General features: G+C 36.8%; 1 protein-coding gene and 1 long non-coding RNA gene across 5 annotated transcripts in view; one reads left to right on the forward strand and one right to left on the reverse strand.

Moving 5' to 3' along the window:
• Positions 1 to 9,808: 9,808 nt before the first annotated feature.
• On the reverse strand, positions 9,809 to 16,348 carry LOC129144754 (uncharacterized). Its single transcript, XR_008549290.1, has 3 exons — positions 15,787 to 16,348; positions 10,595 to 10,768; positions 9,809 to 9,948 (listed from the first exon to the last, which is right to left on the reverse strand). It is a non-coding gene; the product is annotated as an uncharacterized LOC129144754 (long non-coding RNA).
• Positions 15,908 to 22,741, forward strand: part of SMARCAD1 (SWI/SNF-related, matrix-associated actin-dependent regulator of chromatin, subfamily a, containing DEAD/H box 1) — a 105,363-nt gene continuing 98,529 nt past the window's right edge. For 2 of the 4 annotated variants that reach the window (XM_037530389.2, XM_054688224.1), the window contains exons 1-2: positions 15,908 to 16,048; positions 16,675 to 16,913. In XM_037530389.2, the coding sequence (XP_037386286.1) occupies positions 16,724 to 16,913 (190 nt within the window). In that variant the 5' untranslated portion in view covers positions 15,908 to 16,048; positions 16,675 to 16,723. Of the gene's footprint in view, positions 16,049 to 16,077; positions 16,397 to 16,674; positions 16,914 to 22,741 lie in introns of those variants that run through there. The other 2 variants (XM_054688223.1, XM_054688225.1) reach the window with 1 other exon arrangement.

Consider the following 22,741-nt stretch of genomic DNA (forward strand, 5'->3'; position numbering starts at 1 on the left):
GGCTCTTGATTTCATTCCATTGGGATCTGAGTGTCTATTTTTATTCCTATCCAATGCTGTTTTGATTTGTATATCTTTGCAATATAGTTTCAAGTCTAAGGGTGTAATATCTCCACTGTTCCTCATTTTTGTCAGATTGTTTGGCTATTCTAGGTCTTCCGTAGTTCCATATAAATTTCAGTAATGTTTTTTTTCTTTTTTGGAAGAATGCCTTTGAAGAATTGATACAAATTGTGCACTTAATCTGCATATTGCTTCCAATGAGATGGCCATTTAAAAAATGTTAATTGTTTCTATCCATGAGCAGGAAATATCTTTCCACTTATTTTTGTCTTCTATTCCTTTTACTAATGTCTTAAAGTTTTCATTGTCAAATTTTCACCAACTTTTTAAAGTTTACTTCTTAGGTATTATCCATAGGTATTTAATTCTTTTTGGTGCAGTAGTAAATGAGATTGTTTCCTTGATATCTTTTTTTCTATATTCTTAAAATGAAAAATATTTAAGCAACAAATAGTAGTGTAAAAACACTACTAAACTCAGAATTAATTTCAGAAGTTTGCAATAGAATTCATTAGCCCCAAAATCCCAATTTGGAACACAACTTGTTTTCAAGCACTAGTAATAATTCAACCTGATGTTTCAATGTACACATAAAGACAAAAGTAATAATGATGGTAAATGTTTTTGATGAATTCTCATATATGTTAAGCATATGCACCACCCAAAACACCCATCTCTACTTCTGATCTTTTCAGTCTGGTTTTACCCTTTACTATCCAAAAGCAATGATCACTTTCTAATATGCCACATAATTTATATATTCATTAGTCTAGTGCTAGGTTAAGAGGTTTATCTACTTTCATGTAGCTTGAGCTAATATATAATATAGATTGCCTTTTACCCATTTGAGACACTCAGTCCAGTTGATCAATATTTGTGGACCTCATCTTGAATGACAAAGGATTTCATCTGTAGTCCCAATTGCTTCTTAGGGAATAAAACATTTTTGAGGAAAAATGTCTTTAAATTGATTATAAAATGCTTTATTTCCATAGAGTTCATTTAGACTATGAATACATATTCATTGTCAACTGTTTTATTATTTCAATACATTTTTATTCTTATTCTCTTTCCTAGTTAAACAAAAAAAAATGTGAAATGAAATGTCTCTTGCAGAGTAAGTTCTTTTATTTTAAAATGCTGCCATGTTATGATTAGGAACTGAAATTCAGGTACACTAAGACCGGTTTGGTTTGTGACTCATATGGATTCTGGGTGGCCTGATGCCCCTGGCAGTTCAGACCTGTAATGACAAATCAGTTTGAATAATGATATTTTTCTCTCACTTTTTAAATTCTTCATGAAATGAATAAGTGTACGTAAATAGTTCAATTTACGTAGGCTGAATATAGGAAAAATAGATTGGGGATTATGCTGTTGGCACATATTAACCAAGATTTCTCTAAAATCTCACATTTAACCTATAACATTTTGATTCTGTTCCCCCACCAATGTAATTCCAAGGCTCAACCTTAAATATTAAAGGTATTTATGTACCAAATTGTTAAAAGGCCTTTATATTTTTCCAAATTCTCATCAATCCAACTAAATTTACTGAGTTTCAGTCTCAGTTCAAATTATTCATTCCTTTGTTGCCTAAAATATAGAGCATCTATTTCAAAGTGTATTTCAGTTGGCTGTGTCACATGGCTTAGAGTCTATAACAGGTGATAAGGACAGTTGATAGAGAAATACTGTATGCTCTAATAACACAGAAAATGGTTGAGAAAGGACATGAAATACAGCCAGCTAAATGGAGTGGGTTGAGGCATCAGAATGCAAGGAAATGTTTATCAAGGCAAGAGAACAGTTTTTGTAAGGGCTAGGAAAGAAGGGAGAGAACACTACATGGGAGAAAGTGAAAGTTATGTATGACTGGAGTGGGAGCCTGAGGGTCACGGCTAAAGAGGAATCCAAAGGTCAAGGCCCAGAACATGTAGAAATTAAGAAGTTTATACCAAAGCCTAGGGCAATGGGAAGGCACACAAGTATATAAAGTCGATGACACTTTTTGAAAATGGATTGGAAACTGGCAGACCAGTTAAGAGGCTATGGAAGTTTAAGAAGGAGGAGAAGTTGAAAGGGATGTCTGGGCATTCTCCAAATGAAGAGAATAATGTGAAGAGTCTACAGATTTTGAAGTGAAGAGATGGGAGCAGAAGAGATATTTCAGACACAGAGGGCATCTAGAATTCTTGACTTTAAAGCTAGTAATTTGCTTTCGACAATGAGTAAACTATAGTCCAGGTCTATTTAATGAACTGACAGAGGTAATCTTTAGAGTGGTTTTATAAGTGGATAAGTGCATTACCCCTTCACTCTTTTTACCTTGAATATGAATGTGATGGTTGATATTGAGCAGCCCTCTGGCAAATAATCACATAATGTGTGGATGGAATGCTAAGGATATCGGAAAGAAAGTTAAGAAAGTCTGGGTCATTCATGATATTTTTACTAATTCTGTGACCAAAAACACAGTAAACTTTTTACAAAGAAAATATTAAATGGCCTTAATGTTTAAGTCACTGTTACATTTTCTGTTTCTTGCAGCAAAGGCATTCCTAACTGAACAAGAAGTAAGTAGGGGAAAGAAAGACTTGATACCAAGACTACTTGTGGTACATAAAAATGACCTTTAGGTATGAAGTCTGTAGAACCAAGAAATGATTTCCAATGCGAAAGCTGTCTTCTTATCTATTTGTTGATGCTTCAATTTCAATTAATCTTCTTACTGGTTCATTGACTGAAGGGGGTAGGGGGTTCCTGGGCAAAGGCTGACAGTCACAGAGCTGGCAGGCATGAGCTGGCAGCCTCAAGAAAGGTGTGGGGAAAGAACAGCGCTTGTGCTCATTTCACACCTCTGGGTGACAAAAGAGGGCAATGTGGCAAAGCAGGACAGTGGAAAAGTATCCCAAAGTAGAAAAAAGCCCCTAGGAGCTTTTGAGAGCAGTAGAGAATCCCCAGAAGCACCTATAAAAAGGAAATCAACACCCTAGCAATGGGCTCCTCCCTTGGATCCCCTCCTGCTCTCAGGAGCCTTTCTTGCAATAAATCTGAGCTTGCTAACCTTCAGTCCAGTGTGTTGGTGATTTTCCTCAATCACTAGAGCACAAGATGATTGGCAACATGAGGACTGAAGCTGAAACATCTCACTATGTAATTAAAAATCAAATTTAAACTGCAGAGGCATATGACAAAACAGCCACTGAACAAGTATTAATGAAAAACTATTTCATTAGCTGAGGCATGCAGGAAAATCAGTCCCAGAAGTCTAAAGTTGAGGTACAAATGAAGACATGAATCGTTACCCTTTTTATCTATATTCATATCTACCTATATGAATCGACACACACTTTGAAAAGATAATTTTCATCTTCATTCCCTCTTCAGAAGACACCAAAATATTCATAAATTAGTACCAGCATGCAGATATTTCTTCCAGCCAGAAAGTCTTACCCAGTCTTCTTTTATGGACCTATCCATTCAACCCAACTCAGTTTTACTATCTCATTATTGTAGCATTTCTCAATATCCACAAAGTTAGTATGTGACTTTCCCCCCCACTCCTAAAGTCTTCCTTAAAAAGTATAAAAATAATCCAGTTATCTCCTACCTCTCTCACACCTACATTACCAATTAACATTTTGCTTTATATCCTTCTTTTCATACATCCATAAATTATTCTTCCTAAACTTTGAAAGTAGCTTGCAGACATCTTTACCCCAAATTTTTTCAGCATGAATAATCCCATATGGATATTCTCCTACATAAACACATTACGCGTGAGAAAATTAGCAATAATTCTGTCATGTATAGTTCATCTAATGTATAGTTCATATTTAAATTTCAACTATACCCAAAATGTCTTTTATATTATGAAAGCAATTTTCCTTCTCTTATGAGTATCCATCAATGTTTACTTATTGCATACGGTTATTAGTTTTCTTTAAACTCTCTTTATTTAGAATACCCCCCCACATTTTTTTGTTTTTGTTTTTATTTTACAACTTTGATTTTTACGATAAATCCATATCAGTTGTCACAGAATGTCCCACATTCTGATTGTTTCCTATATATCCTGTATGCCCTGTAGATTCCCAGTAAGGTAGAGAACTAACTAGATTATTTCAAACATTCTTGGCATGGATATTTACAAACTTTTATAGTTCTATGTTAGTGTTTCAGGACTGACATAATAAAATAACAATACCACAAACTGGGTCATTTAAACAAAAAATTATTTTTTCACAATTATGGAGGTTAAATGTTCAAGATAAATCTGTCATCAAGTTTTATTTGTGCTGATAGCCTCTTTCTTTTTTTGTTTTCACATGGTTTTTCCTCTGAGTGAGTCTGTGAGCTAATTTTTACTTTTCATAAGGACATTCATCTATTAGATTAGGGTCCATCTAGATGAACTAACTTTATCTTGATTACCAGTTTAAAGGCCCTATCTCCAAATTGTCACATTCTGAGATAGTAGAGATTAGAAGTTCAACATATGAATTTTGGGTAGATAGACAACAATTTCTTATTGCATTTCCTCAAGAGACACATAATGTCAAATTCATCAGATATTTTCATTGTAAATAGAGACATTTTCCATTGTAATTAGTAAAGCACAAGTGAAATGAAAATTTGAAGATCCTGTGACTATCTTATTCCTCACCATCCTTATATCTATTCATTTTTCCAGCACTCATTAATGACTCTTACCTAAATTACCATTTTAATGATTTAATAAGAGTGGTTTTTCCATTCCATCATTCCTATAGGAATACTAGCTGTCATTCTTCTGTAAATACAGGACTTCAGTCTTGATACATTCTAATTCAGTGTTTCTACAACATCAGAGTCCTCTTTCTTAACCGTAACTGCTTAAAAACCTTTATCCTCTCCTCTGTCCTGAGGATTAAGTACAAATTCCTAAAGGAATCTTCTCTTAGTTACCATTTTTCCTCCTTTAATGGTTTATTCATCCTTCAGGACTCAGTTGTCACTATCTCACTGGATTTCTCCACCAAACTTATAAGAGACTCTGTAAGAATCTGTACTTTCACTATCATAGCCTACATTGTACTATTTATAACTTAGGGTTAGTTTACTCACTGATAAGTTAAAGCAACTGGGGAAAGGAATCGCACCAGTCTTACTCCTCTTTATATTTCCCATCACCTCTTAAAAACCTTGGCACAGATTATGCACACAATAATGATAACTTAAATGAACAAATGAAACTTACAGACTATGTAAAAAATCTTTGTACATTACAATTTATGGTTTAATTATAGAATTCACAAGAACAATTGTAATTAAAAGTGACTTTTCAGGGCCTGCTCGGTGGCGCAGTGGTTGAGCATTGGGTTGCAAAGCTGCCCGCAGCCTTTGCAGTGCCTTTTCGATCCCCGGCTGCCAGCGAGGGTCCCACATGGCGCACAGACCTCTCCTGCCACCCGCTGCTCCCCTCAGCAGTATATTTCGTTGGTCTGCCTGTTCTGCTCCCCGCTCTGGCTCTAGTGAATCCTCTCACCCTCCCATGCTTCTGACTATACCCAATGCTTGTATAAATAAATAAATAAAGCTTTAAAAAAAAAAGTGACTTTTCAGATAGTTTGCATAATGGAAGGCAAATTCTGAGTTAGATGAAACCCTCTCTAAAAAAATTATAGCCTGCCAGCCACTCAGCCCACCTGGTAAGAGCCCAGACCACCTCCAGAAGAGGATTGAGAGTCACCAAAGACCTGCAACATCACATGAGGTTCCACCAGCCACACAGCTCACCCAGCAAGTACATACACCACTGTGGGGGGGGAGGCACACCCTGAAGAAGCCCTTCCTATAGCATATGGTCCCAAAGCATATAATGGGGACTAATACACCACAGAGAGAACAATTTGGCAGGATCCAACTACAAATACATGGAAGATAAGTTTTTACTATCAGCTACAGAGTTCAAGACTGCCATAATAAAGAAATTCAAATAAATGGAAGAAAACTCAGAAAAACAAATGAATGTCCTTAGAAATAAAAGCAGTGAACAGAAATATGAAATTGATGTTTTAAATAGGAAAGCAATGGAGTTATAAGATATAAACAAATTAATAGAGGAGGAAAAATTCAGAGAAAGCTATGGATGTAAAATAAAACAAATGGAAGAGCAAATCAGTGATCTTGAAGATGACGTAAAAAAAGAATCCAAGCAAAAGAAGAAAGAAATGAAGCAAAAATACAAAAAAGAAGAAACAATTCTAGAATTATCTGACTCTGAGGAAAGGCAATATAAGAACAGGTGTTCCCAAAAGGGAAGTGAGAGAGAAAAACAGAATTTATTTAAATAAATAATGAAACAAAACTTCCTAAACTTGGCGAAGAATATAAATATACAAATATAGGAAGCTAAAAGAACACCAGGGTTACATAAACAATATGAGGCCTACACTAAGGTATACAGTAATAAAAATTCCAGCATAATAATGAAAATTCCAAGAGTTCAAGAGAAGGAAAAAATATTGAAGCAGGATTGGAGAAAGAAACAGATAATCTATAAAGGAAGCCTGATCAGACTCACCAATAAAGAGACATACAGTATCTGGTTGGATAACAAAACAGAATCCAATCTTCTGCTGTCTCCAGGAGACACATTTATGCTCTAAAGATAAACATAGGCTTGAAGTAAGGGGCTGGGAAACAATCCTACAAACAAATGGGACCCAAAGGAAAACAGAAACAGTCATATTTATATCAGATAAAAATTCAATTTCCAGTTCAAAAAGGTAACAAGAGCTAGAGAGGATCACTATGTAATGATTAAGGGAACAGTTCATCAGGAAGTCATAACACTCATCAAAATATACTCACCAAATGAAAGAGCACCAAAATACATTAGGGCAACTGCTATCAACTCTGAAAGTGTTAAAAACACATATGTGGCAGCTGACTTTAACACCCCACTATCACCAGTGAACAGATCAATGAGACAGAAAATAAACAGGGACACAAAACCCTTAAAGAATTAGAATGTATAAAGGCCTAATAGATATTTACAGGGCACTGCACACCCCCAAAAGAGAATACACATTTTTCTCACGTGCACATGGGACATCTTCAGGATATATCACATACTAGTTCAAAACACAGATAACAAATTCATGAAGATTGAGATCACAACTAGCATCTTTTCTGATCATAAAGGTATAAAACTAGAAATCAGCTATGAAAAGAAAGCAGAGAAATCCTTTAATGTGGAGACTGACCAACACACTACTGACAGGCTACTGGGTTAATGAGGAAAACAATACACATATATTGAAATATATACATATATATATATATATATATATCAAGAAAAATGATGACACAACCTTCCAGAGCTTATGGGCTGTGGCAAAAGCAGTACTAAGAAGGAAATATATATATAGCAATATAGGCCCACATAGAGAAATAAGAAAGAGCTAAAATAAATAACCCTCTCTCTCACATCGGGAAACTATGGACTTTTTTTTTTTTAATTGAATGTATCGGTTTTTCATCTTTCTTTTAAACATTTTTTAAAAGATTTATTTATACAAAAGCTGGGGAACAGACCAGAGGTGTGGGGGGGTGAGAGGATTCACCAGAGACCAAGTGGGGAACAGAACAGGCAGAATGACTGAAGTACACTACTGAGGGGAGCATAGGGCAAGCCAGGAGAGGTCTGTTGCACCATGTGGGTTCCTCCCTGGCCGGCTAGGGGTTGAACTCATGCTGCAGAGGCTGCAAATAGCTTCACAGTGCTGTGATTTACCCCTTGCGCCATCAGGGAGGCCTCTGCATAATTTTTAAACTCAGATTATCAAAAGAGTTTCATGACCATTCCCTCAAATTCATCAAATTAAGAGGATTACTGTGGGAAATTTAGTGTTTACTTACAAACCGGTATTATTTTGTTTAGTCTCTTGTTGCCAAGGAAGAAAGATCTATTTAGTTTTATGATTTTGTATCTTGTCTTTTCCACTTTTAGTGGGTGTAGAAGATAAGATTAGTTTACACAAGTTTCCATTACCAACCAGGTGTGGTTTACATTTCTAAGATATCAAGTTAAGGAGAGATCCAGGTTTGCAAATTCCACTTGTTTTTTTTTTTTTGCAAATTCCACTTGTAATCTCTGTTGCTGTTCATTATTTTTCTTAGTTTCTTGTTCAGTTCAATTCAGATTTGGAAGGATATCTCCTTTCCTAAATTGCTTCATGGTTGTATCTTGGTAAATGTAAAGCAAAAATAAATAAAAATAAAATTCCAACAAAATCCTTCATCCTATTTATTGAGGAAATTTGAGGATTCTAAACATTTCCACGGAGTACATTTAAAAACTAACATGTAATTAACAGGTTTTTGGCAGCTGTATTAGTAAGGTTTCTCTGGAAAAACCACCAAATTGATACACACACATTCACACAAAGAGATTTATTTTGAGGGATTGGTTCATACTATTATGGAGACTGAGAAGTGCCTTTGAAAGTTGGAGGTCCAGGAAATCTTGTGGTTTAATTAATTTCAGTCCCAGACCTCAGTCAAAAGCCTGAGGACCCAATGTTGGAGGCAGGAGATGACTATTCCAGCTCAAATAGAAATAGTAAATCACCCTTCTTTCCACCTTTCTCTTCTGTCCAGTGAACTGGCTAATAATAACCCACAGGCGCCTCCCTGCTGGCCTACCAGTTAAATCTCAGCACTATCACCTCTATGGCCTGAGTTGGATCTCCTGCCAGGGAGCTAACCCACATGGTGCAGCAGACCTCTCCTGTCTCACCTGCAGCTTACCTTAGCAGTGCATTTCAGTAAATCCGCCTGTTTTGCTCCCCACTCTTGTCTCTGGTGAATCCTCTCGCTGCCCCCACACAACTCTGGCCTATACCCCAGTTCTTCCATGCAATGAATAAATAAATCTTTTAAAAAAAACCACCTACATTGGTGAGGACAAGGTTCTTTACTCAGTCTACCAATGTAAATGCTAATCTCTTACAGAAATGCCTACACACACCAAGAAATTATGTTTTACCACTTATCTGTGCATCCCTTATCCCAGTCATGTTGACACATGAAACAACAATAGCAGCCCTATATTAATATTTCTTAATTTAAAAGGTGAAAACTATCCCCATAGGGGTCTTTGAAACAATAATTTATTTCTGAAATCATAGTGATAATTGGATAGTTCTACTGACAAAATTTTATTTTATGGTCTATATTCTAAGAACTTTATTCTTAACTACCATGTTGAATCAACTTAAACACCTTAAGATAAATTAAAATTAATGCTTTGTGATTCAGTACTTCTAAAGAAAAGGAACTTTTAATCTTGTTAACACTATCAGGAAAGAAGAATGAGATACTATTGTGGGAAATGATTCTTCTGGCAAAGAAGGCAGAGACAGAGTATGAGGGCACATGAATGAAGTTTATTAAATACTGATTTGGGGACTCAGCTACTCCAAATGAGCTGAATAGGAAATGAGACTAAGATTTCCAGGTAGTTTTTGAGTCTGGGCATTTTAAGATGAAAAAATAAAAAACATTTTAATCTTAACTGGAATAAGCAGTGCACTCGAGACAAAAATGTAGAAAAATATTCCACTTACCCACTACTGCAAACAAACTACCCTCAAAAGTTGATGGTTTTGAACAAGTCATTTTACTATATATCATGATTTTGCAGGTCAGAAATATGGCCCAGGCTTGCTGAATGATTAAAATGTTATCATTTTTTTCTCATTTACCAGTTGGTATACTTTCATAAAGAAATACTTTTTCTCAACTATCATTTTATTACCATAAAGACAGGATAAAATCTCGATTCTTCTCTTTCATTTGTCAGTTGTCATGATAATGAATTGTCTTAACTTCATTCTTCAAAGAAAACAGTTTAGAAGGAAAATATCATTAATAACTCATGGGATTAAACATATTCGATGGCTTTCATATCACTGAAATTTTTAATCTTATTGAAGCAAAAATTATTTCATCTTTGATCAGTCTGAGCCTCTACAAGTTGATTCCCAGATGTTTTTGACATAATGTTACAGGTCTTTGATAACTTCCTTGCTTTTCATTATAGGAAGTCATTCCAGGTTCATTCTGCACATTTCCTATCCCAGATGGAATCTGTCCTTTCCCCCAACAAGTCCTGGTTTCCTTTAGTGGTAAATGACATTTCAATCTCAGGAGTAGGAATGTGTATTGAGGTACTCAATTCTTAGGCCTTTTCAGTGGAAAAGGTAATACACATGCAAGTTATATTTGCATGTACATAATGTGTATGTATCAAACCTCATAAGTTTATATGGACATTTCCAATTCAAATAAAAGACCATGCTACACTTCAGGATTTTTGTTCTAACCTCTCTCTACTACATCTACATTTCCTTTCTTCTACTTGAGAAACAGGAAATAAAAAAATTCATTTTATTTATCCAACAATATACACAGTAGAACAATCCTAATATACTTCAATACAATTACTGAAAAATTAAAAAAAAATTACATATGTACCTACCATTCTCTCCCCATTTTAAGAAGTGTGCATTGATAGATAATACAGCCATTGTTTACCACACTTTTTTTCTTTTAAGCCTCATATTGCCTTTGCTATACAGTAGCTATACAGATAATTCTCAGTATCTTATATATTGCCTCTACAGATGTTTTGGTTTAAGGAAGTTCATTCTGTCTAAAAGAAAAGACAATAACAACAACAACAAAAAAGGAAGGTCATTCTCTAATAGATTCCTCTGGAATGCTCATGAGAACAATATCCACAGAGTTCTTACATGATGTCAATAGTTTTTCTGTGCCTTTACATTTGAAACACACTTTTGCACAAAATAATATCCTGGATCACATTCTATTTCCTTGAGAATCCTAAATACAAAATTTCTATTTTCTTTTAGTATAAATATACTTGCAATTGAAAACTGTGAAGATAATCCAATTTCTTTCCATTATAGATTGCTTTTATCTAAATGTTGAAGGAATTCAAAACTTTTTCTTTAAAGTCTAACTTCTATTAGAATATGTCATGGTGTTGGACATTTGGATTAATATTCTCAAGTAAATGATGTGTTCTTTCAATATTTAGGTTGAAATCATTATTTTTAGGAAAATGTTTTGAATTACAGTTTTCAGGTACTTCCTGTATCCTTTGGGAATCCTTTGGGATTCCTTCTTCAGTGACATCTAAAATAATAATGTTGGGTCTTCTTTTCTTAGTCTCTATGTTTATTATTTACTTTTGAAATCTACCTTACATTTCTATTTTTTTATTTTTACCTTTCTTTCAGCTTTTATCTTTTATTCCTCTTAAGGCATTATCTTACTTTCTGTATGTTACATCTATTTTAATATTTTTTCTAGATTTCTCTAAATTTCTGGAATTATGTCACTACTTTCCTGAATTTTAAACTCTGGTTTATGTTGTTTTCCCATGGCATGTTTCATTTTGAGGATACCCAGCTTATTTAAAAATTTATTTGTTTATATATATATGCATGCCTGGGCATTTCAAGTAGTTACTACTATCTTTCATACACTCAGTAAATATTTACTGAGCATGTACTATGTGCAAAAATGCATTGCAGCCTGAAGTTGGGTCACAGTAGTCAATCAAAATTGTTTTGGGCCTCCCCGGTGGCGTAGGTGGTTGAGCGCCGCACTGTGAAGCTGTCCGCAGCCTCTGCAGTGCAGGTTTGATCCAGGCTGGCGGGCAAGAATCCCACATGGTGCAGCAGATCTCTCCTGCCTCGCCCGCTGCTCCCCTCAGCAGTGTACTTCGTCAGTCTGCCTGTTCTGTTCCCCACTCTGTCTCTGGTGAATCCTCTCACCCTCCCACGCGTCTGGCCTGTACCCCAGTTCTTGTATAAATAAATAAATATTTTAAAAAATAATTATTGTTTTATGCAACTAAAATTTTGTGGTTGTTTGTTACACAATAATAGGAGACTAATATACCATAACAATAAGTACTAACCGTTTTTAACAAAATACTTTTATATCATGAATTCTCTGTTCTTTAAAATCTCATTTTTATTTAGCCTTGAAGTTGGATTTATTTCTTCAGGAACATTTTAAAGGTGATATATTATCAAGGAACTAAAAACTTTTTCCCAAGATATTGTTAGTGCATATTTTCTTTTAATTAGTTCTGCCTTAAATTTGGTTGAGTTGTTTTATGGTGACTAATTAGAACCATGACCATTTTCTATTATATTTTTCATAATTCTGTTCACTTTGTATGTGTATTCTTTTCTTTATCTTATTTAATCAAAGTTGCTTCTCTGTTCTCTGAATCTTATATTATTTCTTTAAACCTCATTGATTTCATGTCCTTGTCTTTATCATCTGCATTTGGGGGTGAAGTGGTTTTTAACTGTTTTCCATATGTTTATAGTTACTTTAAAAACATTGTATTTGTTGAGTTATAATTTATAAACCATAAGATTAACCCTTCTAGAGTTAATAGTTGAATAAAATTTGACAAATATATTTAGTCATCATCATAATTAGCTCATTCTGGGAAAGAGGAGAGTGAAACAAGCAGAAGACCAAAGGGTTGGAAGGATGAAAAATCAGAGTACAGGTTGTTAGACCAACTCCTGCTAATATTTGAGATTTCAGGGTCCACATAATCTTTCCACTTTCTTGATCCCTGTTATGGACTGAATTCATTTGTTGAAATCCCCAGTAACTCAGAATGTGACTATACTTGGACATGGAGTCTTTAGAGAGATAATTGAGGTAAATTATATATAGAGAAAATTAAGTTAAATGTGGTTATTAGGGTAGGCTAATCAAACAAATCAAATATGACTGATGTCCTTCTAAGAAGAGGAAATTTGGGCATAGACAAGTACAGAAAGACTATGGGAATACACAGGAAGAAGACAGCCATGTATAAACCATGGAGAGACACTTGGAACAGAGTCTTCCTTTAAGATCCCTAGAAAAAAACAACCCTACAACACTTTGATATTCAACTTCTGGCCTTCAGAGGTGAGATAAAATAATTTTCTGCTGTGTAAGAAATCCAATCTGTGGTACTTTATTAGGGCAATCTGTGGCACTTTATTATATACTTCTTTAACCTTTTGTTTAACCATCAAGCAAAATCCTAATAATGGCTTATTTCAATTTTCCCAGGTCAATGAATGCTGCAGAACTTCCCTCTCTCCATCTTTAAAATGGGCAAGCATGGTCTCTGTATTAAACCTAATGATTTAGAAGGCCCAATATGGCTCTTTTCCAGCTACTCCCAACCTCAAAGAATAAGTTTCTGTCCATGAGGCCAAGAAGACATGTTCACTTAGAGCCTTTCACACAATACTTTTGAGTATCTGGCCCCTGAAATTCTCTGATCCCAGCTCCAAGTAGGCCAATGAAGACTATTTCTTAGGTACTTTTTCTTGGTCCTACTGAGGACCAAGAGTGCTTTCAGTATTTATACACTTCAACCCAAAATTTTGACAAACGGTCCTAAATATAAGAGGTGAACAAGCAGTAAGGTGTGGGTAAGTTTGTTAAATAAATACAGAGCACCTTTTAATATTTAATTTCAGACAGATGACTTCTTATTATAAATAAGTTCCAAATACTGAAATTGGACATACTTACAATAAAAAGTATTTAATTTATCTAAAATTCAAATTTAACTGAGTATCTTTTTTTTTTTTAACTTTTGTATAGAAGAACTGGGTATAAGTCAGAGGTGAGGGGGAAGTGAGAGGACTCAGCAGACAGAGTGAGAAGCAGAACAGGCAGATTTAGTGAAATACATTGCTGAGGGGAGCAGCGGGAGAGACAGGAGAGATCTGTTGTGCCATATGTGGGTTAGTTCCCTGGCCAGGGATCGAACTCAGGCCATAGTAGTGATAGCGCTGAGACTTAACCCCTAGGCCACCAGAGAGGCCCTGAGTACTTTTTTTTTTTTTTAAAGATTTATTTATTTATTAATACAAGCACTGGGTACAGTCAGCAGCGTGGGAGGGTGAGAGAATTCACCAGAGCCAGAGCGGGAAACAGAACAGGCAGACTGACGAAGTACACTGCTGAGGGGAGCAGCAGGCAGCAGGAGAGGTCTGCGTGCCATGTGGGAACCTCCCCCGTGGCCGGGGATCGAACCTGTGCTGCAGAGGCTGCAGGCAGCTTTGCAACCCAGAGTTCAGCCACTGCGCCACCAGGGGAGGCCCCCTGAGCACCTTTAAAAAAAAAAAAAAAATATATGGCAACTCTAGGTGGGGTGAGAGTAAGACATTTCAGCAGTGTCCATATCATGAGTGTAGGCCTTTAATGGTATCAAACTGAATGGTAGGAGATGAAAACGGAAGATAGTACACATGGGCAAAACAATTTTCAAGTCACTCACAACCTGTCTGATACACAGGAATCTTAAATTGAACCTGACTTTGCAGGTCATTTTCAAAACAGCATAGAACATATTTTTACATTGTGTAAACTATATTTACAATTTTTAAATATTTAGCCATATGGTACGTTTATCTCCATTTTCACTCTTGTCCTAACTGAACAAATATGAAAGGTTAGGACTATTGCAGAAAACTGCCCTAAAAGGTGAACAATGATCAATCAAATTAAATAGGTGAAAAAAACCTAATGAATGAGGAAGTTAGGCTGGGTCCAGGCAGTCAGGTAGGGTCAGGGTACCCCAACTCAGTGAGAAAACTGAGTGTTCAGAAAACCAGCACAATGCAAAAGCAACAGACCAAAAAGCTCATTCCCAGGAAACAGACCAAATAACCCGGAAGTCCCCATGGGCTTCAACCAATCAAAAAGAGACACAGGAGACACTCAACATCCAAGTCCTAACTCCTTGCCCACTATACCCACATAAATCCCTACTTCTTGGCCCTATACCCACATAAATCCCTACTTCTTGGCCCCCTCAGCGGCAAACGCAGGTGCCCGCATCTGCTTAGTTTTCCTGTCCTCATCTGACAAAAATCTCTTGCTTTCTTGCCTAATTCTGGTCTCCAAGTTGAATATTTTCCTCATTGAGACAACTGAGAGACCCTTAGGGTCCGATTCACTAAAGCTTAGTGAAACTCATTTGCTAGATGAATTCATGTTCAGAGTTAGAGCTGTTTGAATATAAAGCAAATGCTCTTCATTACCAAAATAATTTACTATCTCTAAGTTAATATACCTTTTATCATGTCATATAACTGTTCATGTTATAATTATAAAATTCAAAATACTGATTTATAAGACAATGCCAAGAGTTTATGGCCAATGTATTTTAACAAAATCATAGGTAATAATTCCTCTTGAAGGGAAACACCAACGAGAGAATCAAATTACAACTCAGAAAATTGCCTAAAGTGTATTGTTAAAACAAAGAGAGTAAATATTCTTAAGTTCCTTCAAATTGTCCAGCCGAGTTGTCATATTCCACTCAGAACAATCCAGTCGACAGAGTGAGGCAGTTCATGTGATTTGAAGCTCAACATACCTGGATTTTTCTCCCTATTAATTAATCACTTAACATCTGCAGGCTTCAGTTTGTTTTGTAAAAATAGGCATCTCACAAGGGTTGAAAACCATACAAGTAAAACATTTAGCACAATATGGTTATACTATCTATATGCAACAAATACTACAGGTTACAAGAGAGCAAATACTCCAGGATGCTATTTGTTGTCATTGTGCTATTTATCATTGCCCTGTTTAACAGCTAACCTGGAGCCACAGGCCACAAGCGCGCTTCCTAGGCAAGGGGCGGGCTCAAGTTACCATGACAACCGCGCGCTCCGAGCCTTTTTCCGCTTGCGCGTAGCTGAGGAAGAAAAAAGGGCTTAAGCGGCGTGTTGCGTCATCATTACGCGCTCGCTAGGTTTTTCCGTGCTGATTTGGATGGTCCCGACACGGCTACCGTCGCCCCACGCCAGGAATTATCCTTTTCTTTACAATCTTTGTTACATCTCAGCGTGGCTCCAAAACCGTAAGTACTGAGGAAAGAAGGAAAGAATGAAAGAAAAGGAGCGACTGAGCATTAAACGAGATGGCGCCGCACACTCCTCACCTCTGTGCCTTCTCTGTGTTTTCTTGATCCTATCAGCTTCCTTTCAGCTGAGATCGCGCCGCGTCAACTTCCGGGCGGGTGCCCGCCAGCACGGCCTCTTGCCGCTCCCCTTCTTTGGCCTCTTTGTGTCCCTGCAGTGTCGAGGCGCGGGCCCTGGCACGTCCTTTCTCGGGGCCCGGAGCACCCTAGTGCAGGGAACCTCTCATTGTGGGCGGGCGCGCGGCCCGCAGGGGGGTTAGTTTGGGGAACGTGTCTGCGCGTGCTGGGGTAAGAGGAGGTTGCACGAGGGTCAGCTTTGTGGTTCGAGGAAGGAGAGGGGTGTGTGTGGGGAGGGGGGACGTGTAAAAAGAGCAATGGAAATTTTTTAGAAGATACCCCTGTCCACCTTATGCTCCTTGTGGCCTAAAAATGAGGCGCAGCCGTAATAGTAACCCTGAACCACTGGCTTGCTTGCGGCTTTTAATTGAATTGGAACAGGCTGCTATTGCTTTGTATTTTACATTGTTTTTATGGCCTCTTTTTTTCTTTTTATTTTCTCCCCTTAGATAGTTCATTTAAAGGCCCCAGTCCCACTGGGTGGTGGTTTCTACCAATATGAATCTTTTCAACTTGGACCGTTTTCGCTTTGAGAAAAGGAATAAGATTGAGGAAGCACCTGAAGCAACCCCTCTTCCCTCCCAGCCTGGTCCTTCTTCACCAATTTCCCTTAGTGCTGAAGAGGAGAATGCTGAAGGTGAAGTTAGCAGGGCAGGCACCCCTGATTCTGATATAACTGAAAAAACAGGTGAGTTACAATGTTACAAATCGATGTAGCATCATCAGGGGATATCTTGAAAAGGCAAAAAGCAGAAGAGTCTTAATTTTTATTTTTGATGTCTCATGTACTGATGCATTGCCCTCCAGTGCCCTTTTATACACAGCTTTAGGTCTGCCATAGGCACCTTGTAACTTTAGCTGACTGACTAGCCATCCATAGTTTCACTTTTATATATGTGTTTTTGGAGTACGGCCCAATGATGGAAACAGAAGTCTGAATTTAGGTCATCCTTAGGTCAGTATGGTTGTTACTGGAAGAGGAAGGTGATTCAGTGCTCTGATAGACTGAGACAGTTATTTAGTTAGAAGTTTACATTCATTCTAGTAATTCTCCAGAACATTGACCACCTACTATGAGCCAGACTTTAACTGGTATTCTTTATGGTGAATGAACCATTTTTAACCTAATCAGCAGATTGTCACAAAGAAGCCAGAATAATTTGCCTTAATATTTGTTCTTCCAGCAGTTAGCAATTAGAATATTTTCTGTGTTTTAGGCATAATTCTGAGTGCTTCATGTTCTCTCATTTAATTTGCACAGCAGTCCTACCAGATATCATCCAGTTTTGTAGAAATGTGACCCAGTCGGTTAATAATGTTAGGAGGTTGGTGAAACCAGAACTTAAATCCAAGCAATCTAGTTCCTTAGCATAAACCTTTAATCACTTCCATTATACAATTTCTTGTGAAAGGTGAAAAGGAAGTTAGGAATTTTATTTTAATGTTTAGTAATAACCTTTTTTAAGGAAATGTAAAACTCAGTATTTCACAAACAAGTGTTAGTGTGGCCCTCATGAAATTGGTAATACATATGTCTTCATTCTTGGTATTCCTATTTTTGCTACTTCTTTTCCTTAACTAACTGTGATGGCTGAGTATTTGGTGTTATTGAAACATGGTAGAATGATTTGGTAGTTTGGATTAAATGGTAATTGTGAGTCAAATTTTGAAAGGCTGTTTGTCTAAAGAATTTTGAATTTGTCTAAATTCTCTAGGGAACCACTGAAAAAATTTTAAGCACAGGAATGACATCCCTGTGTTCATTCCTCGAACAGATTATTTTATTTACATAATATGCCATAGCTAATGTCTAAATATCCAAATACTTTAATATTTTAAGAATAAATATAGTAATCTTTTCCTTACGTAGTCAGAGAAGGCAGGCAAGATGAGGGGGTAAATGGGATTTGAGCTTCTGTTTCTTCATTTTGGTTTTATGGGACATTGGGCAAGTCACTTAAAATTTGAGGTCTATCCACAAGTTTTTATCTCTAAATTGTAAATGGGGATTAATGAAATGTTTTAGTTTCTTAGCAATAATACTAATGATTTTTAAAATTTTTTCTAATCTAGTGTTTCTGTTTTACTGTTTCTTCTTTATGAGGAGACTTACTTATTCTTTATTGGGACATTTTCATTATAAATCCTTTTTGAAACTATTACCTATCACATGGTCAGTCTTGTTGACACTGAAAATTATGAAAATCTAGTTTGTTCTTGGAATGGTGAGAATTCATCTTACAGGAAATAGAGAACTTTGTTCTAAGAAAAAATTGTAAATGATAATGTGGATTTTGGGGACTCTTGAAAACTAAACTAAATATAGGTTTTAAATTATAAGTACTATGATCCACTAAAGACTTTTCAAATAGAAGGGTAAAATGATGGAAGAAGTTGTACTTTGAAAAAGTTAGCCTTGCAGTCATGAATACTATACGTTGGTTGAAGGAAGAGAAATTGTTTATGAACTTCTTGCACTCCATACTTGATGGCAGAAGTAATGGAGAAGAAAGGGATGTGAGAGCATTTAAAGTAGGAAAGGGCAAGGTTTTACAACTAGATCTGTGTAATGAATTTTAGAAAGTTTAGGAAATTTTTAAAAAGGTAGTTCTATAATTCAGAATTGGTATGAAATACCTTTGTAATCATGCCTTTAAAACTTAAATAGTGGGCCTCCCTGGTGGCACAAGGGGTTTAGATGCGACCTTTGAAGCTATCTGCAGCCACTGCAGCACGAGTTCTATCCCTGGCCAGGGAGCTACCCACATGGCGCAGCAGACCTCTCCTGTCTCGCCTGCTGCTCCCCTCAGCAGTGTATTTCAGTCAGTCCGCCTGTTCTCTTCCCCACTCTGTCTCTGGTGAATCCTCTCACCTCCCCAATCCCCTGTACCTCTGGCCTATACCCCAGTCTTGTACGCATAAATCAATAAACTTTTAAAAATCAGTCAATAAAAACTTAAATAGCAATCAAAGACAGAAGCCCTCAGGTGAGCATAGGGGAGATAGGTGCTAACTTGAGTCTCAGGCTTCAACCTCTGGAAAAGACAGGATACTGAAGTTGAATTTAAGAATAGGACTGGATATGGATGGAGATTCGGGAATCATCAGTAGGCTATGACTGGGGACCATAGTACCTTTACATCATAAGGTTACTCCTGAATCTGCCATTGTGGGATAATTTGTTTTATTTACCATAGAGTGTAGGTGTCTAGTCACCTTATAGGGTGGAATTGTTTTTAGTTGATTGTATAATCTTTTTCAGCTATTTTTGTTGTTTTTTTGCCTAGTGTGTGATAAGACTTAATATCTTACCTCTCTCTCCTTACTGTGCCACAACCATATGTGAACATGACAAGCACACTCCCATCTTTTTTAATCTTTCCCAATTAATCTTCCTTCTGCCTCCAGGACTCTGCTGATATTTGCATATAACTCTGTCCTATTTCATTAGGGTTTTGTCAAACATTACTATTTTTAGAAGGTCTTCTGTTGATCACTTTCTCTGAAGTAACACTCCCCCCCAACCATTGCTGTACTGCTTTTTCCTATGTAGTGTAGCTTTACTATACTATCTTTTTCTATATTTTGTTAATGACTGCCTAACATTAGATTATATAATTTATGCTGCCTATATCAGAATATAAAATCCCCAGGAACGGAGACCTTGTCTGTCTTATTTACCTCTTAATCATGTTTCTTAGACTAGTACAGTATGGGGTATGCCCTCAGTAAATATATATTGAAGGAAGGGGTATTGGATATTTTTTTTTTTTTTTTAGAGGCATGTTTTTATTTATTTATTTGTTTGTTTGTTTTGTTTACACATGCACTGGGTACAGTCAGAAGCGGGGGAGGGTGAGAGAATTCACCAGAGCCAGAGCGGGGAGCAGAGCAGGCAGGAGGACTGAAGTACACTGCTGAGGGGAGCAGCGGGCGGCAGGAGAGGTCTGCGTGCCATGTGGGACCCTCCTCCTGTGGCCGGGGAGCAGCTGGGGATCGAACCGGCGCCGCAGAGGCCGCGGGCAGCTTCGCAACCCAGCGCTCAACCGCTGCGCCACCGGGGAGGCCCCGGTATTGGATATTTTTAATGGATATAAGTGGATGCTATTAGTACTGTGTACATATTTTTTTATATATTCTGCCTACTGTGTGATCTTTGAACAGTCCCGTAGCCATCAGGTATTTTTAAGCCATGTATACTTGATGAAACTACTTTTTATACAGAAGGCTCTCTTTTTTTTTATTTTTTTTTATTTTTTACATCATTGTTCATTTTTAAACGATATTTGTTTCCCCCACCCCCTCAGGTGTAGTCCCCATAGAGTTTCCTTCACCAATGCACCCGTGCACCATCACCTCAGTCCCCTGTGCTTCTCCCTCCCTTCCTCTGATCCCTCTCCCTCCTCCTTCCCTGCAGTGTGTCTCTGATTTATAATTGTCTGTTTCTGCTTTATTGTGTTTTGTACTGTTATTATTTTTTTACATTGATGTCTTATTTGGTTCCCCTATATTTCTGCTATAAGTGAAACCATCTGATATTTTTCTTTTTCCTTCTGGTTTATTTCATTGAGCAGAATTCCTTCTAGTTGTATCCACGTTGCTGCGAATGGCATGAGTTTATCTTTTTTGATTGCTGAATAATATTCCATTGTGTATCTATGCCACATCTTCTTGATCCAGTCATCTATTTTTGGGCATTTGGGTTGTTTCCAGTTGTACCTATTGTAAATAGTGCTGCAGTAAACATAGGGGTACAGGTGTTCTTTTGAATCAGTGTTTCTGTGTCCTTCGGGTAGATCCCTAGGAGTGGAATTGCCGGGTCATATGGTAGCTCCATTTTTAGTAGACTGAGGAACTTCCAGACAGCTTTCCATAGTGGTTGGACCAGTCTGTACTCCCACCAGCAATGCAGGAGAGTTCCTTTTTTCACCACATCCTCGCCAACATTTGTTGTTGCTTGTTTTTTTGAAATGTGCCATTCTTACTAGTGTAATGTGGTATCTCAGTGTGGTTTTAATTTGCATTTCCCTGATTATAAGGGATGTTGAACATTTTTTCATATCCCTGTTGGCCATTTTCATTTCCTCTTTGAAGAAATGTCTTTTATGTTCTTCTGCCCATTTCTTGACTGGATTGTTTATTTTGTTTTTGTTGAATCATGTGAGTTCTTTCTATATCTTTGTGATCAGTCCCTGACTGGAGTGCAAAGATTTTTTTTCCCAATCAGTGGGGTGTCTCTCTGTTTTGGTTAATGTCTCTTTTGCTGTGCAGAAGTTTTTCAGTTTGATGTAATCCCAGGTGTTTATGTTTTCCTTGACTTTCTCTGCTTTGGGTGATGAGTCTTTAAAGATGTTATTGCGATGTATGTCTTGTAGTGTTTTACCTATATTTTCTTCTCTATATTTTATGGTTTCAGATCTTATGTCCAGTTCTTTTATCCATTTTTAGTTGATTTTTGTGCACAGTGAGAGGTAGTGGTTTAGTTTCCTTTTTTTGCATGTGGTGGTTCAGTTTTCCCAGCACTATTTATTGAACAAACTGTCCATGTTCCATTACATAATCTGCTCGTTTGTCAAAGATTAGTTGTCCATATACATGTGGTTTTATTCCTGGGCTCTGTATTCGGGTCCATTGGTCTGTGTGTCTGTTTTTGTTCCAATACCAAACTGTTTTAATTATTATGGCTTTGTAGTATAGCTTGAAGTTTGGAAGTGTGATACCTTTTTTCTCCTTTGTTTTCATCAGTAGGACTTTGGCTATTTGTGTTTTTTTGTGGTTCCATATGAATTTCATCAGTATTTGTTCTATTTCTTTGAAGAATGTCATTTTTATTGGAATAGCATTGAATCTGTATAATGCTTTTGGTAGGATGGACATTTTAATAATGTTAATTCTTCTGATCCATGAGCAGGGGATGTCTTTTCATTTCTTTGTGTCTTCTTCAATTTCTTTTAACAGTGTTTTATGATTTTCTTTGTATAGGTCTTTCACCTCTTTTGTTAGGTTTATTTCCCAGTATTGATTCTTTTGTTTCAATTACAAAAGGGATAGCTTTTTTGATTTCTTCTTCTTCAGATTGATTGTGTATAGGAAGGCTACTGATTTTTTGTGTTGATTTTGTATCCTGCTACTGAACTGGTTGATTATTTTGAGTAGTTTTTCTGTGGAGTTTTTAGGGTTCTCTATGTATATTATATCTTCTGCAAATAGTGATAGTTTTACTTCTTCTTTCCCTATTTGGATTCCTTGTATGTCTTTCTCTTGTCTTATTGCCCTGGCTAGGACCTCCCATATTATATTGAAGAGCAGTGGTGAGAGAGGACATCCTTGTCTTATTCCTGATTTTAAAGGAATGGCCTTTGGCTTTTCGCCATTGAGAATAATGTTGGCAGTGGGTTTGTTATATATGGCTTTTATCATGTTAAGTTATGTTCCTTCTATCCTGAGTATTTCAAGGGCATTATACAGAAGGCCCTCTTAATCTGGCTTTTGAATGTGAGGGCATACACAGTATAT

Source organism: Talpa occidentalis, unplaced genomic scaffold, assembly GCF_014898055.3.
Source record: "Talpa occidentalis isolate TD23 unplaced genomic scaffold, MPIMG_talOcc4v2.1 talOcc4.6, whole genome shotgun sequence".
NCBI classification, from domain to species: Eukaryota; Metazoa; Chordata; class Mammalia; order Eulipotyphla; family Talpidae; genus Talpa; species Talpa occidentalis.